Raw genomic sequence first — 17,318 nt, 5'->3', positions numbered from 1 at the left:
TCAGCCTGCCCCACTCCTGCGCGTATTCCTAGCAACTCCGAGCACAAGGCTTGGCCCAGAATGGATGCTCGATAAATATTTCCTGTCTGGAAACGACAACCATCTGTCGAGGTCGGTGTGAACAGAGCTCTGCCTTGGGGCAGGGGCGGAAGCTGAGGGACCGAGGAGGGCCTTTCCTGTCCTTAGATCCTATGACAGGGAGCGGGAAGCTGTCCAGATTGAGAAGAGGTTGTTGGGAGACAAAGTAGGAAGGCAATCTGAGATCTATAAAGTAAAAATGAAAATTTAGGAGGAGTGCTGGAAGAGAAGCAACTTCTGGGAGAGATTTGGAAACTTCAGTTTTGCTGGAGTGCTTGCTGCAGGTGAGGACTTGTGTTGGCTGTTCTGAGGGGTCAGGCGCTTTCTTCGAGCTTCGCATATATTAATCCCTAGCACCCTCACAGCCACCCCACGAGATAAATTCTATATGATCCTCGACTCACAGATGGGAAAAGGGAGGCACAGAGGGGGTAAGTAGCTGGAGAAGGATTCACTTTGCCCCGCGGGGGGCTGCTTCTCCAGGGATGCCCCCTCAGGCAAAGGGAAATGGCCCCCTTGTCTATCATGTCTAATTCCAGCACAGGCCTCCACTTGTTTTTTCTGGAGTTTGCCAAGAAAATCCCAAAGGCTGAGTGAGTCTCCTATCCTCTCTGGGGCCCATGGTATGCTCTGCATCAGCCCTGGTGGTCTTCAGCATGGGGACAGATTTCTCTGCAAATCTTTTCACTCAGACTGCAAAGCTGGCTTTGTGGCCACATGTGCAATTCATAAAGTTTGCATTTTCCACGGGCCTTGGTTTCCAGAGCATTTTGGCCTGAGCACTGTGAGCTTTCAAGAATTTCAGCCGAGAAATGCTGTCCACAGATTGCTCAGCTACATACATCCTTCCCACGGCTGTGAAGTTTGGCACGAGCATTCTATTATTGCTCCGGGATCGGATTTAGAGTTTCATTTTATTAATATTCTTTTCTGCAAGGATTTAGAAGGGGGAGGGGATCTGGACCAACACTGGTTTCTCCAGGTTCATCATTACTCCCCGCTGACGCCTACCTATGTTTGGCCTCTTTCTGTCCATTTTTGACCCTGTTTGTTGTGTTGACTCATGTCTTCTGTATCTGGTTTTTGTGCAGTGCATGGAAATAGAGTGTGATTATGTTTATAGTCTATAAATCTGAAAGCTTACTATAAATTTAAAACTACCATATTAGCTGGATTTAAGAGCTATGTTTACATTAATTTTTTTTTCTAAATCAAAATAATCTTGACTTCAAGGCCAGAGCCTGGTGTTACAGGATTTGATTTTGGTCACCGTCGGGCTCCTACCCCATGCTGTGCTCTCAGGCCATGTTGGCCAGTATCCTTGGGGAGTGTGTGCCGGTCCACAGCCTACACCAGCCATCTTGTCCAAGCACTTTCGGTCTGTAGCAGACAACGTTGCTACTTCTGTGCCCAGTTTGGGCGTCAGATTTTGCTGAGGCTGAGAGCACTGGGTCCTGGGTCCTGCCTCCCCATGTAGCTGCTTCTCCTGGAGGTCTGCTGTCTTCCTGTCATGTCCCAGGACACTGGATCTTGCCAGTCATGGAACCCATGGCCCACCATTTTATTCAACCCCTCTGTTATGGCTTTGTATCTCCTCCAATATAGATATGTTGGAATCTGGTACCTCAGAAAGTGACCTCATTTGGAAATGGGGTCATTGCAGATGTAATTAGTTAAGATGAGGTTATTCTGCAGTAGGGTGGGCCCCTCATCCTGACATCCTTACAAGAAGAAAGTAAGACATGGAGACATACAGGGAGAAATTCATGTGACAACAAAGACAAAGAGATTGGAATTATATGGCTATTAGCCAGGCATTTACCATTCCCATCCAACCACCAGAATTGAGGAAGAGGCAAAGCATGATTTCCCTACAGATTTCAGAGGCAGCATGATCCTGCCGACCCCTTGATTTCTCATCTCCAGAACAGAAGACAATACATCTCTGTTTTAAGCCACCCAGTCTGTGGCACTTTGTTACAGCAGCCCTAGGAAAGTAATGTAGTCTCTGTCTCGGGACGGCAACTTTCCTGTCCCTCAAACACATGTCCGCACGCCACCCACCAGGAGAGTCCAGCGTAGCCCCTCCTCACTGGGCGTTTGCACTCATTTGGGTGGTGGATGCCCTTTTCAGAAGGTGAGTGTTGCAAAAGACGACGGTGAGACCAGCCACTTTCTTCTATTATTTTTTTCTATCACTCTTCAATTCTGAGCAAAGCTGCCCCGCATGAGCATGTGACCATGGCTGGTTCAAGTTTGGTGCCAACATCCAAACACGTGGATTTTTCTTTCTGTTAGCTCTTACACCGTGGAGACCAAGCAGAGACTCAGGCTTGATCAGAGACATTTCTCCAAGTGCTGATGAAGCAGGGCCCACTGTGGGAATGTCAGATTTGTGAAAGTCAATGTTTGTGAAATGCAAACTTTTTCACAGCTTTATGGCACATGGCAGCCATGATCGGGCATAGCTATAGGATAAGGAAAACCACAGTCAGCTTCCTTGTCATTTGAGTATGCAGAGAACAGTGTTGGGGTATGATTTCCCCCAGCCTTGGGCTCTGTGTGTGCTAAGTATGTAGCTCTGAGTTTTTGTCTTTCTCTTGTTGGTGCTCTTTCCAGAAAGTCTCAGCCTTGAATTTCTCATCCCAAAGCTTTCCACTACCTTTGGCATTAGGGTTCTATGCCTGGCTGCCCTTTGTGGTCTTTAGCAACTTGACTGTCACCCAGGCCTTGGAGATGGATGGCTTTCAGACCACTTTTGGCCTGTGTGGACTTAGTCCTGGACTGTGTGTCTTTTTCTACTCCATGAACTGAAGTGAACATGGGAAGACCATAAGCTGAGATGAGATGAGGTGCTAGAGCTCTGGAGAGAGAGGAATTTCTCCAGAATGGCCAATGGGCCATACAAGTTCTGGTCAAAGAGTGAGGCTACAAGCAGGAGAAGTAGGACTGAGCCTCAGTTCCGAGATGCAGTCTTAAGACTGTTAGTCCTCCAAGAGCTGTTTATTAAGTAGACACTATGTCCCAGGGCCCATGTGCTGGGGAGAGTGATGAAGTAACCAAATTGAAAGCCCCACCTTCCTGCATTGACACCGAAGTGGATTGCAACAAGAGAACAAGCAGGAAGACAAGGCAGGAGGTCCTATGCCGGAAAGATTAGAAACAAAATGGGAGGTGGAGTGGTCTGGGTGAAGACAAGTGGGTCGGGACAGAGGCTGCATGGTGCCTAGTGCTGGTGGCATGTTTTCATGGACTACTGGCAACACGCCACTGGGGTGGAGTTCAGGTCCCCTATTAAACCTAGGTGGTGGCTGTGGCAGATCTCATCAGGAGCATATCAAATAGTCTTCTGGATATTTCCAGTGAAGGAGTTGGAATTAATATCATCTTCAGCTGAAGAGCATTCTCCAATGAGATGAGATTTGAGGAAAAGAGGAGACATATACATAGAAAGAGAAGGGGTGGAAAGAAGAAGGCTGATACTGGCCTCCTGACTGCCATTCCACAAAGACCACAGTCCCCAGGCATAGCAGAGCCAGGCCTCTCCCTGGGTCGTTGGGCAATGACCACCCGCACAAAGGCCTGCTTTTCGGTTGCTACCCAACGTGAGAGCCATGTGGTGGCTTCCTTGGAGCACACGTGCAGGTTTCTGTGACAGGGTGTCTGTGACAATCTGGGTGCTGGCTGCTGGCAGTGGTCAGCACGGGAAACATCCATCACAGACTAGTGTGCAAAGCGACTGGAGGTGGCAGTCCCCAAGGGGCCTCTTGATCTTCATTTTAGAGAATTCCCTACAGCCCAGCAGGCCTTACTGTGCTGCGAAGGAAGAGCTGCTGGCTGAGTCTGGTCTGGACTCTAGAACAGAGTGTCGACAATGCCTACTAGCTGGCTTCTGCTATAAGTGGCCAGAAGCCAGCTGAGGGCTGCCTTAGCCTGATGAGCCACTCACCAGGGAAGTCCTCTCTTCACCTTAGAACTTTCTAGCCTTCTACAAAAATGCCTAATTCACATGACCTGAACCAACCACTGGCTTCAATCAGAAGTATGCTGTACACAACACACACACACACACACCTCTCTCTCTCTCTCTCTCTGTCACACACACACACACACACACACACTTCTCTCTCTCTCTCTCTCTCTCTCACACACACACACACACACGCATGCACAAGAGCTTTGGGGTTCACCACTGGGCTGGGTGTTTTGCAGACTGTTAATTGACATAACTCTATCTGTGCTGATCTAACAACCAGAAAATCCCCCTGCTAAGACATTCTGTGAAGAGCAGGATTCTGGTTTGGCTCTTTGCTCTTAAAAATCAGCTCTAGCCCAGGGGCGCCTGGGTGGCTCAGTCGGTTAAGCGTCTGCCTTTGGCTCAGTTCATGATCCCAGGGTCCTGGAAATCGAGCCCCACATCGGGCTCCCTGCTTAGCAAGGAGTCTGCTTCTCCCTCTGCCTTCCCCCCGCTTGTGCTCTCTCTCTCTCTCAAAAGAATAAATTAAAAAAAAAAAATCTCAAAAAAAAAAAAATCAACTCTATCCCAGAGGATGGTCTTCTTGTTCTGCTGCAAGCCAGGCATGGTTTCCCCACTTTGGAGCCCTCATATTTTGTTCTTTTCCATCAATACTGCTTTATAAGATGATTTCCGTCTAAATGACTAACAGGTTGTGTTTGTGGGAGGCATGCGCACGCGTGTGTCTGTGTGCCGTAAGCCGGGATTCTGGAACTAAGGAGAATTAGGTGTTGAAGCACAAATGGTTTTGGTAAATAGCTGCACTTGGACTTGGTTGCCTCCCCTCTCTCCCCCTCCCCAGGCCTTTAATTGCGCATATTTTAATCAGAACACAGTCTGGTCCATATGTGTAAAATTTAACTTTGGCTTCTTCAGCAGGGTCTTAAGCTTGGAAATTTTAGCTATGAAGGCTTTTTTTTTTTTCTTTAATTAAAACCCTTTTGAGATACATGCAGTTGTAAGAAATAATACAGAGAGATCCTCTGCACGCTTACCATAGTTTCCCCCCCAGTGATAATGTCTTGCAAAACCATAGTGAAATATCATAACCAGAATATTGACAGTGATACAGCCCAAATACAGAATAGTTCCATCACCGCAGTGACCCCCACCTCCCACCCCCACCCAACTGCATCCCTAGCCCCTGGCAACTACTATTCTGCTCTCTGATTCTGTATTTTTTAAAAATATGGTATTTTACTGAGCTAGTTTTAGTGAAGTTGACTTTATCCTTCACAGCACCCCAAGGCCTCTGCCATTGGGCTAGATAGAAAGTTCGGGAAGCTATAATCTCTGCTGTTTACATAGTCAGCATTTTGCTGTGGTGGCTAATAGAGCAGGCTCTACAGGCAGAATCCTGCTGATAGGAGTTACGGCCCGATGACCTAAGACAAGTTGCTTCACCTGTGTCTGCAAAATGGGGGTGATAATAATAGGACTCAGGGGGAATTAATAGATCCAAGTACTAAGGACAGTGTCTCTCGAGCTTCAATGTCACACAAATCACCTGGGTCCTGTTGTGCCTGAGAGCATTCTTAACAAGCTCCCAGCTAATGCTGGTTATTGCTGGTTCTCAGACCACACTCTGTAGCCAGGACTCAGAATAGTACCTGATACAGAGTAAGCACTCAAGAATCATTGGCCGTGTTTTCCCAGCCTTAGTGGGAAGCTGTGTGGGATAGAAGCTGGCACAGTGAGCCTGAGCTTCAAGGTTCAGAGCCTGGAATGCTCCCTAGCTTTGCAAGTCCTAGGACTGGACTGGAGCCCGAGTATAAGGCTGATGATTGGCCTTAACAGAAATGGGTGAGAGAGTGTGGATGTGCCGCTGACCCCAAGTCCCGATCCCCGTGCTCTTTCCTATGGGAAGAGATGCACCCCAGGAGTCACTTTTCTTTTCCTGACTTCTCCTGCCTCCAGAAATACAGCTCCTGCAGGCTATTCTCTTCTTCACCTGGGCAGGCAGATGGGGGGTGAGAGAAGCAAACCACCAGGGCCCAGGTGGCTGTAAGCAGCTCTAAATTGCCCAAGGTTGACTTGCCCTTCATACATCAGGGGCAATGATGGGAGTGATAGTTGTGCCCGGGGAGCAGCCCTGCAATGTGTCCTCCTGGAGTCTCTGTGCCCCAGGTGGCCATGGCTACCAGACCTGGGCTGGCAACCTTGGGCAAGGTGAGCAAGGCTGGTACTTCTTCTGTCTGAGACAAGTTGGAATGCCATCATCCAGGCATTAAATCCCACCAGTGAGCTGTAACAATGCAAACGGCACACAAGCACATCAAGTTAAAAGTGCCACCCTCCTTTCCTTCTGTCACCCCACAGTCCTCTCAAGGAGTAAGCACTGTCAAGCCATTGTGTGTGTCTTCCCCATACTGTTTCTATGGGCGCACGGACATATTAATCTAGAAACAGTAATGACTCATCTACATACATTGTCTCACAACTTCACGTTGCTCTTGTCACTTCAAAATAAATCCTGACCCTCGTTTGCAGATCAGCACACATGGAGACCTGCCTCATTCCCCCTAACAGCTATGTACAACAGTATAGTTATACCACAGTGCAGTCAGATCATGCTCTAGAGAAGAACATTTCGTTGGTCTCTAAATTTTTAACTTTCTAAGTTGCAGTGAACATTCTCTAGGACGGGTGCCTGAGCAAAAGGTAAGTTTGATAGGTGGTACCCTCCCAAAAGATCAAACCCGCCACAATATACCTTGTACTTACAGGGTATATGTGTCCATTCAACACATCCCGGCTATGGCAGGGTATTGTCAAGCCTTTCCATCGCTGTCATTCTTGAAGGGGAAAGACATCGTCTTGTGCTTATTTACAGTTGCATGTCTGGATTCACTAGGAAGGCGGAGCATCCATCCCTTCTGATGTTTATTTCCCCTCTGCAGCTCATGAAATCCAGTTTCCAGCAGCCCCCTGGACACCAGCTCAGCTCCCCACTGAGCTCTCCATGGAGGAGGCACCACCAAGGGCTTCGCTGGAGGAGGTAAGCAGTATTTATTTGTTTAATGTAAAGACTCTGTGCAGAAGCAGTTGCTATGGCCCCCAGAGGGCTTTCAGCTCATGTTGGAAGAAAGAAGAAAGCTTCTGTATGACACCAGACTCTTTCTGTTCTGGTAACTGTTAATCATCATTCTATGTCTGTGATAGTACAGCTCCAGCCAGCCTGCCTGTGTCCAACAAGAGGCGTTCATGGACCCACATGGTCCTGAAGCAGTGTGGTTTGGCCAGTGGGAAGAGCCCTGGGCTGGGGGCCAGCAGACCCAAGTTAAAACACCGGCTCTCCCTGTGGAGGGCACAGGTGACATTCCCCCAGCTGTCCTCATCTTGCCATCTTATAGTTTTGGACCTGCCTCATCCTGTCCTTTAGGCCTCATGGCACCATTGGCCTCTGTGGCACTGATTTTACTAACTGTTCCCCAGCCCCTATGACCTTTGCCCTTGAAAGGTCCTTGTCTGGGTATCCTCCAGGTCCCTCTCTATACATTCAGTTCTTCCCAAGAACACCCCCTGGGGTAGCTTCAGTGTATCCCCACCCAGCCAACTTTCAAATTGGGCTGCTTATAATTACTCAGATAATTAAGTGCTTTGTGGTCTTTGCACCTAGAGACCATGGTTTTTCAACCTCAGCATTCTTGACATTTTGAGATAGATAATTCTTTGTGGTGGGGAGCCCTCCCATGTATAGTAGAATGTTCAGCAGCATCCCTGGCCTCATCCCATAGCATCATCTCCCCAGTCATGACAATGAAAAATGTTTTCAGACACTGCCTAAATGCCTGATGCTTCCCTGGAAGACAAAATTGCCCCCTGTTGAGAACCACTGATCAAGAGCCATATTGTTTCATCTGCATGGATAGCCTTCTCCCATATCTCCCCACCCACAATTTGTGATTTGGTGATAAATTAGAAAAAGCGAATTATAGAAAAGTATGTACTGTGATTGTTATATATGTAAGTGAATAAGGACTGGAATAGAATATGCAAAGATGGACTTAGTTATGTAAGCTATGTTTCCTTGGGCTACTCTTGTGGAGGGTTAAAAATGTGGCTGCTTTTTATAGAACCAACCAGCATTTGGGTATCTCTCACTTTTACTTGTTATTGTAGGATTTTGGCCCCAGGAATTCCAGGGAATACTCAATCTCCCATGGTTCCCCAAAAGAATCTCATGACAGACAAGTTCCCTCTCCCACGGAATCTGCCCCAGCCTCAGACACCTGTGGGGCTAGGAGATGCCCATACACAAAAGCACCTTCCAAGCCCTGAGGTCCTCCACCAGGCATACTGATCCTGGAGGCCCTGTGTCTGGGGGAACACTCATGGTAACACGGTCTCTTTATATTCTCTGCAAAGCTGTGGATATGTAATTTTAATGAAATTGCTCTTTGCTGATAGACAGGTGTTTATGGAAGGCTGGGTTGGGACTCGATCCAAGGGGCAGATACAATGACAGACTCATCATTCTGACCACCTTGGCTTTGTTACTGATCCAGTGTGTCGTGCCTGATGTGCTCCCAAAAGGCTCTTGGTGGCCTGCCCTGTAGCTCACTAGGGATACCCACACATGTCTGAATCCCAGTGGTGGGCATGGACCAATCTGGGATGGGTACCCCACTACAGTGGGAAGTGGGATTAGGAATGACTTGTTTTGACATAAACAAATCTGGTTATTATGTTTTTGGATACTCTGGTTATTATATTTTTTAAAATACCTGATCCACCCTCAAGTCCTGCCTCCACGACTTCTGAGCTTCCTTCCCCTTGACCTCTTCTCTCCTAGTGTGATGGAATGTTGGTTCTCGTGCTCCTTCACGGTCCTGCAATTTGACCCTCTCACAGGACATTCAGTGGGCTCTGTAGTATAGTTATGTGGGTATGTTTCTCTTCTTCTCTACTGTGTATACTCCTTGAAGACACAGAGTGCCTTAAATCCACTGTGGGTGCCATCACTGCTTGGTGAAACTCCAGCTATATGCATGGGATCCATGAGTACCTGACCTTCATTATGGGCCATGACCTGGCAAGAGAGGCAGACTGCAGGTGACACAAGGCCCTTCCGCAAAACAGCCAGGACATGGAGATCTTGGACCTGCTTTGCCACCATTTCATTGGGACCACAGTCAGCTCTCATAACTCCCCTATCTCAGTGTCCCATCCGTAAAACAGAGGAAACAGCCCTTACCCCTGGGGTCGGGCGAGACACTATTTAAGTGCACTGAACCACTGAGAGGAAACTTCTCCATTTATTCAAGGGCTATTTTCAGTAATCTGTGCATTTTAGACCAGGAAATAGCGGTGTGGTTTTTCAGTAAAATACCCCAGTGATCGCCTGTCTTTAGATATCTTTCACATAAAGAGCTTATGTTCAGGAAGAACTCAGCAGGTTGGAAGTGAGGATTGAAATCCAATTCCAATCACTCCTGGCCTAGATCGCTCTGTTCCTCAGATGTTTTCCTGTGGTTGTGGGGAACTTCTAAAGCAGGGACCAACTTAAAGCCATGGCTGAAATCCGGGACCCTTACTCTAGGACACAAGGGCTCTGGCAGGCTCCTGTTTCTCATAGAAGCCTGTTGTTGAGGAGATCATAGAGGGACATTCTTGGGGGAAGGAACCTTCCTCGTTCAGGAGCCTAGCTGTGAGTCATGAGTGACCTGGGGATTGTTAAGTGCTGCTTTTCAGTAAAAGGAAAGCTATCCTCTCCGGACCCCACTTTGCTGATTTTGGAGGAGCAAGGGCACAGAGGGTGTTGACTCCAGTGCAGGGAGGAAGGAGTTTGGGTGGGAAGTATGGCTGTAACAATGCCTTGCTCATCCACAATTACGGGAATGAGTTTACCATGAGTGGGTTTCCCAGAAAACAGAATATCAGCCCTGTGAGCAGATTTTGAAAAAGTATAATCATCTGGGAAGGAAATCTTTCTAATGGATGTCACACCTTGTCTGGCTCCTTGAAGGGAGTACATGGAACGGCATTTTGTTTCTGCTGTATTTCAGGCCATGCCTTGCCCCCGAGCCTCAGCTAGTCTCGTGCGTTCTGAAAAGTGTCCCCTGCTTTTCCATGTGAGCCTCGGCGCCCTTGTCACGCATCGACATGCTGTGTCTCCTCAGCTCTGTTTTCCTAAAAGCACTCTGCCTGGCGTCTGGCACACACGATGAGTGCCAAATGTCTTTGAAGGAAGACTCAGTCATAAAATCCCCTGCTGTTTTTAAGTTGTGTCCTGTCGGCTCTTTAGAAACAGTAAGGTCCTCAGGGCATCCAGGAGGGGAGTTTTGTTTGTTGTTTCAGTCACTGTTCCACATTTCATGACCTCCTCCTCTGTCCCAACATGATGTCAGCATCAGAGGCATAAAGACAAATCAGACCTGGCTCCTGATCTAAAATTAATATAAAGAAAATGGACTCAATAAAATATGGTGTGTGCTCCGCTAAGGTGCGTCCTGCATACCATGGGGCGGATAGAGGCATTTTTTAAAGTTCTCTCGGAATTCCACTGTTCTGCTCTCTCCTCACTGTCACTTCTTGATATACCAGGTCCCCCCACTTCCTGCCATCCTCCTTCCCTTTTCTAACCTGCTCTTTCCTGTCTGCTCTTGTCTAGGAAATTGGTTGCATTTGTATCCTTTCTTCAGAGTATTGGGTTTTGACTCTGCCTGGCTGTGCAGTACAAGCACCCGGGAGTCCCTTCCACCCCCACAGTGTGTCCCATGCTCAGAGATCCTGACCCGGATTGGTCAGAGTAGGTGCCAGACCCCCGGCTGATGCCTCCACGCTACCAGGGTTTAGAACTGTTTTACGGGCAATTACAGATTCTGACCAGGCGTGGGGATGGCTCTAGACTCAGCTGAGGAGTTAAGTGTATGTGCTCTGGGACAACTTTTTTCCCAAGCACGGAATTGATTTTTAAGTCTCGGGGGGGTGAAGACACTGCCTGGGTCTCTCTGTGAGTTGTAGCAGCCAGTGGCAGAGTCCGATAATAGGGCGGCCCAGGGCCAAGAAATGGCCCCATCTACTTTCCAGGGTATCGAGCACCTCATAAGCAGTCATGATGTGGTTGAGGTGATTCCTAATGAAGTGTTTAAAATCTCAGCTAACCAATGTTGGTGCTTGCAGGGGGCCAGAGATTGGATCGTAATGGCCAGGTCATCAAAACTCAGGGAAGGAGTCTCTAAACTGAGAAGCTTCAAGACTTGTGGCTTGAAAACGAAATAGCAGCTACGTATACACCCAGAACAGTTACATGTAACCTGACATGCATAAAACGTACCTAGGAGGGCAAAGTTACCAACATTAGTGACTATCTGTCACCTTCTCAGTTTGGAAAGTTTTTGTCTTACAGATCAGCCTAGTCAGGCCCTGGCTGCATCCAGCCGTCAGTGATGGGAGTCGTTAGAGCAAACCCTCTGGTGCTATTCGGCATGTTCCTATCAGATTATTTCAGTCAGATGCCAAACATTCAATGAGCACCATCTACGGGCCCGGCATAGAGAAGCATGGACACGGATCAACACAGGTGCTGTCCTTGAGGCGCGCCTCATGTGAGACGTGCTCGAACTAGTCTAACGTACGAAGAGTGAAGTCATAGCCCATGAGATAGCTCGCAGCTGCCCCCGCGGCTGTGCGAGCACGCGCGCTGGAGAAGTCCACGAACAGGAAGTGCTTTAGGGCTCTGTTCCCCGAGCCTGAGAAAAGGCAGTGTAATTAGCATGCTTTCATCTAGGAACAGGTAATGCGAAGATCAGGCAAAGCAATGTATTTATTGATTTTATTTTTTTAGAGAGAGAGGGCATGTGTGTGAGAGAGGGGGTAGGGCGGAGGGAAAGAGAGAATCTCCAGCAGACCCTCGCTGAGCTCCGGGCTCAATGGGGGCGGGGCTGCATCTCACCGCCCTGGGATCCTGGGTGGGTGGGACCTGAGCCGAAATCAAGAGTCGGAGGCTTAACCCACCGAGCCACCTAGGCACCTCTAGGCAAAGCAATTTAATGCAACAAGTCTGTAATTGAGTGCCACTTGTGAGGGGGGAGACAGAACACAGATGAAATACTCATGGTGTGTGACCTTCAGGAAGTCACAGCTGGACTACAAAGGGAAGACTAGTGCTTGGGTCATTCTAAAATAAAAGAAAACCGTAATAATGACAGCTACCCTTTGGTGAGCACTCAGTATATGTGAGGCGCAGTGCTGAGTTGTCATGCCCACATATCACACCCACACACTGTAGTGTGCTTGTCAGCGCACTTTACCTTTGAGAATACTGAGGCCAGGGGAGGTCAGCTCCTGTGCCTAGGATCACACAATATAAGGAATTTTCCTGCCTAACTTCTGCTGTGCATCCTAGGAGAGAGGCATGAAGGAGATTCCCTGGGATTGGAGTGGGAGTAGACACTCTGGACTGGGGCTGGATTACGTTCTCCCATTAGCCCCAGACAAGGATTGGAGCACAAGTAGTTTGTTGGGAGTGGTGCTGGTAGTAGTGATGTGAGGCGGAGAAGGGAATGGAAGGACACCAAGTCAGGGTGCAGGATCCAGGAGTTCCTTCTGTGGGCTACTGAATGTCAGTTGCACTGGGGTGTGCAGTAAGATGATGCAGACCACACCTCAGAGTTATGCCGAGTGATGAAGATGCTGGAGATATTTGTCACCATGCCACACCGTCATTAGTTGAGGGCTGCTTCCAGGGCATTAACTCTCTAGCAGAAAAGGGTTGGCCTTCTCAATGAACAGCCTCATGCATCCAGGTGAGTGCACTGCTCTAGGCCTGTCTCTAGCTGTGGCCCCTGGAGGCCCAGGGATGAAGGATGGCAATGCAAGTCCTCGACCACACCTTTACTGGGGAGGCCCCATGTTGTCCTTGAGCTTGGAGCCCACACCACTAATTCCTCTTCATAATTAGAGGGGCAAGCTCAAGCCCAGCAGGGAGAAACTTCTTACCCATTAATGAGCATGAGGACTTCACAAATCTTTCGATGACCAGAATGATGTCCCAGCAATGTCCCAGAGATCAGTAATCTGAGAGTTTGTTAGTAAACTGGTGTAAAAGCCTTTGGAGGCAAGTTGTACAAGCCATACTGGATTTTAGGGCAGTGGACCTGGATTTGAGTGTCAGCTTTGGTGCTATCAGCCAGGCCAGCCTCTCTGGGATCTTGCTGAGTGGCTAGCCTACAGCACCCCATCTCACCCAGTGCAGATCTGGTACGCTCTCTGGGGAATGCAGGGCAAAAGACCCATTGTGGGGTCATCCCTGCTTAGGAATAGAGCTGCTGCCAGGAGGCCTCCCAGAGCTGGGTCCCAGGTGCCACACAGTAGTCTTGTCTGGGGACAGACACAGAATGGTGGAAAGAAGCATGGGCTTGGGAGCCAGGGGTGGAGAAAGAGCCCCGCTCTGTGGTTTACTCGCTGTGTTGCTCTAGGCAAATCACATAGCCACGTTGAGCCTCAGTTCCCTCGTTTGTAGAGTGCAGACAAACTACCCCCTTATCAGGGCTATTGTGAGAATGAAGTCAGCCGGTGCACACATCCTGCTTTGCACGGTGTGCAGTACATAGCAAGAACTCTGTAAACGTTAGCTACTTGCTATCATCACTTTGCCCCAACAGGGATCCCCCGCGGTGGGGGCAGGAGGGAGCACTCCGGCACTTGGTGAGCCACTTGGAAGAAGTCCTGACATCATGGGAGCAGATGCTCTTTGCCTGTCTGGGGCTGTAATTGTCAGGTTTTGTTCTCTTCTACAATTAGACATATCAGGTTCCAAAGAGACATTGACTCACAGTAATGAGTAGATTAATAGCCTCCCTCCCCAGATGCAGGAGACTTTATCAGCCTCTTGAAATGTTGATGATGTCTCAGAGAGGGAGCTTTAGGGAGGCACTCCTAAATAAATCATTCACCCGTGCCATACCTGAGCCCCACCCTTGGCTGAAAGGCCGGAGCCTGTGGCCGAGGCACATGAACTACCCCTGGGGCACATGCGGTGGGTTCCCACAGGCTGGCCTCTGCTCAGCTCTATGGGCAAGGATGAAGGACCTGACTGTACTAGCAGAGGATGGGGTAAGGGCTGAAGGAGCTAGAGAAAGTCACACTTTCTGAGCTTGGGCTTAAGTCTGCAACAGGCCAGAGGGTGCCAGGCTAGCCCAGCTCAGGAGTTGGGAGGCTGGTGGTCCCTGAGGAGCTAGTGGACACTGTGCTCTTGGCTTTCCTCTCCGGGAGGCCTACTTGCCAACATGGTGCCCTTGGCCGAGTGTCACTTGGCTAGGTGTTGGCCTCGAGGCTTGAGCATTGTTCCTTTCACTTTCCGCTCTGGTCTGGCGTGCAGACCACTCAAGTCAATGTGCCATGTATGAAGAGCTCCTCTTTTGTCCTGCCAAGGAAACCCATCCAGTGGTCTGTTTCCTTTATCCCTCGGTGCACGTTCCTGCTGTCTGTTGTAGGGGGCAGACCCTTTAGCTGGCAGATGATCTCTCCTCCCATCTAGGGGGGAGCCCTGGCTTGTCAGCATTTGAGGAGCTGTGACACTTTCTCACTTGCCCTGCAGAAGGTCAGCAGCCTGGGGAGGAAGCAGAACTTATTTAGGAGAAAGATATTTCCCCCAAAATTGAAAATAATACCAGAGCCTTTTAACAAACAGAACCAGATTTCATATTTATTCCTCTGCTTTCATAATAGAATTTTACCTATCCTGAAATGAGCGATTTTTTAAAAAATTATCAGATCACACAACAGAAGGCATTAGATTTTTTTCCTCTCTCTCTCTCTCTCTCATTAACATTTTAATTTTAGAGACAGAGTTAAAAGAAAAACACTGACATCAAGGTATCTAGCATTTTATGAGAAAATGGCGAGACTTTCGAAATGGGGAAGTTTACCAAGCTGCCCCCTCAACCCCCACCACCCCTGGTTTGGCCAATTTGTAGGAACTGACCTTCTCAGAAGGATTGGAAGCCTGAGCAAAGCCAACTACTAGTTTCCAAATTGATTTTTTAACCAAAATTGGAACGGTTCTCAAATGCTCCCGGGATTTGGGGCTATTAATATCGAAGAACAATGAGAAGGAAAAAGTGAGTGTGTAAGAGGTGATTTATGACCAAAAGGAAGTTGCAAGCTCGGAAACTTGTATGCAACCCAATCACAGAGCCCTCTGGAGAAGTTCCAGGGAAGAGATGGAGAATGTAAAGGGAGAGCGTTTCCAAGGGATATTAAAGCTTTATAAAAGGAGGTAATGTGGGCTTTGGGCCTGCAATGAGCCAGCGAGGAGCCGACCATGTTGAACTGCTCACAGCCACAGCAGGTTTCGTGCAGCTGTCATCGGTGCCTGAGACACCCCCCCGCCCCGAGCCTTTCCTTGTATTTATTTCTTACCATTAGTTCGTCACCAAGCAGGTTAAATGGCAGGAAGAGAGTCTCCCCACCAGAGTGTTGGGACTGTGAATGCTGCTATTCAAACCCATTGTCTCATCTCAGCTGTCAGGTTCTCGGGTGTCCAGGCTGAGGTTCAGCTGCTAAGCGTATGACCAGGTCGGAGTGGAGGTACACAGGGCAGGGCGGTTGGGCACTCACAGCCCGGCCAGGTGTTCTGGGAATGGACATTAAACCACAGTCCTTTTTTTTTTTCCCTCCCGTAGTTCTTAGAGAAGCTATTATTATTTACAGCTTTACTGAGGTAGAATTGATACAGGACAAATTACACATATTTAAAGTGTACAAATTGCACACTTTATATATACACATATATGTAGACATGTGCACATACATATATGCCTTTACTTGAAGGACTAACTAAAGAGGATCAGCTAATCCGTAGGGTGCTTTGGCTGTGGGCAAGACATTCTCGTGGGGGTGCACACCAATCACATTCCTTTGGGGGGTTTGGGACATTTCCTCCAGGAGGAGAAAAGGCTGCTGAGATGGGCTTCCTTGAAAGACAAGAGGTGAGACTGTTTGCAAACATAACCCAAGTGCTTCAACTGGCTAGGTAAAGGACTTTTTCTAAAAATGAACAACAGGAAATAATCCAATCTAGGGGGCTGAAACAATACCCTGGGGCAGTTTTTTATAGATTTAAAACTGTTATACCACCAGGATTTCATCTGGGTGGTATAGCATATCTGGATTGTTATGATTATAACTAATCATCATTGACCAATTCTGCTTCTTAGAAGTCATGCTGTGGCTAAAGGGGAGAGGGAGGAAGGGATTCAGGGCACTGGAGGACTGGGGCTGTTACTAAGGCCTGAAGTCCCTCTGGGGAAGCCTCTGAGGGGTCGGCCAAAATGACTTTCCACTGTTACCACTACTTCTACTTCCGGCGTTGATCACAACCCTCCACTGCCCAGATGGTGCCTCCAGATAACACACATGGCTGCCAGCAGAATGCAAGTGGAGAAGATACCATGGCTTTAATCAGTGTTGGGCAAGGAATGGGGGCAGGGCAGGGTGCATAATGGTCTGGGAATGAGTTGAGATCTAGTACATGGAGAAGAGTCAGGTCTCATAAAGGCATTTTATGGCGTGGCTAGGACTAGAATTGTTGGCATCAGATATTTACTGGTCCCCCAGGATCTGCAAGAGCTGAGAGGAGCCTCCACTCCCAATCTCCTTCTGCCAACTGGCATTCTTGCTGACTTAGCGGTTCTGGAGAAATTCTCCTCTGATCTCACTTAGAATGTTGCAGTTCTATATTCATAAATGGGATGAAGAAGAAACTTCTAAAAGCAAGGGCTTGGCTCGTTGTGGAGGCAGAAGTTCTCTTCAGAGGAAGCATCTGGAAAAGCACACCAGCAAGTATGTGTTGAAGAGCTGGGTGGTCAGCAGCACCAAGGCAGGGCGAGGCCAGGCATTCAGATGTCTTTCCAGAAATAGGCCTTCTGGGAAGATCGGCCCCGTCATCATCAAAGTGCTCCTGACCAGAGGACACACACTACCCTGTACTTTCCAGTCCTCTGAACGATAATTCAGGTTAGCACCAAAGGCCCAAGTTCCCTTGGTGATGCCTGCACTTTGGAAGCAACCCTGCTGATTGCACAAGGAGGGATGCCCTACAAGACTCATTTCTCCTTCCCAGCCCGGCTTGGATCCAGGATGTCTCTGTGGGTTTTGAAATGGAAAAGGAGTAATGTCCTGCAGTGTCAGCAGGCCCAAGACTAACCCAGACTCTCTGGTTTCAGGCTGGCAGAGACTTCCTCCTGAATGCTGGCAATTATCTAATGACTGGGAGAGT

At 48.5% G+C, this 17,318-nt stretch overlaps 1 protein-coding gene across 2 annotated transcripts in view; it reads left to right on the top strand.

Moving 5' to 3' along the window:
* Positions 1 to 17,318, top strand: part of SLC25A48 (solute carrier family 25 member 48) — a 211,959-nt gene that overhangs the window by 88,395 nt on the left and 106,246 nt on the right. The window contains exon 3 of one of the 2 annotated variants that reach the window (XM_087862251.1): positions 6,994 to 7,091. In XM_087862251.1, the coding sequence (XP_087718377.1) occupies positions 7,056 to 7,091 (36 nt within the window). In that variant the 5' untranslated portion in view covers positions 6,994 to 7,055. Of the gene's footprint in view, positions 1 to 6,993; positions 7,092 to 17,318 lie in introns of those variants that run through there. The other variant, XM_087862253.1, reaches the window with a different exon arrangement.

The sequence above is a fragment of the Ursus americanus genome, chromosome 5 (genome assembly GCF_024610735.1).
Source record: "Ursus americanus isolate L20-20 chromosome 5, mUrsAme1.1.p, whole genome shotgun sequence".
NCBI classification, from domain to species: Eukaryota; Metazoa; Chordata; class Mammalia; order Carnivora; family Ursidae; genus Ursus; species Ursus americanus.
Note: the sequence above shows the minus strand (reverse complement) of the source record. Positions and strands in the feature narration are given on the sequence as shown.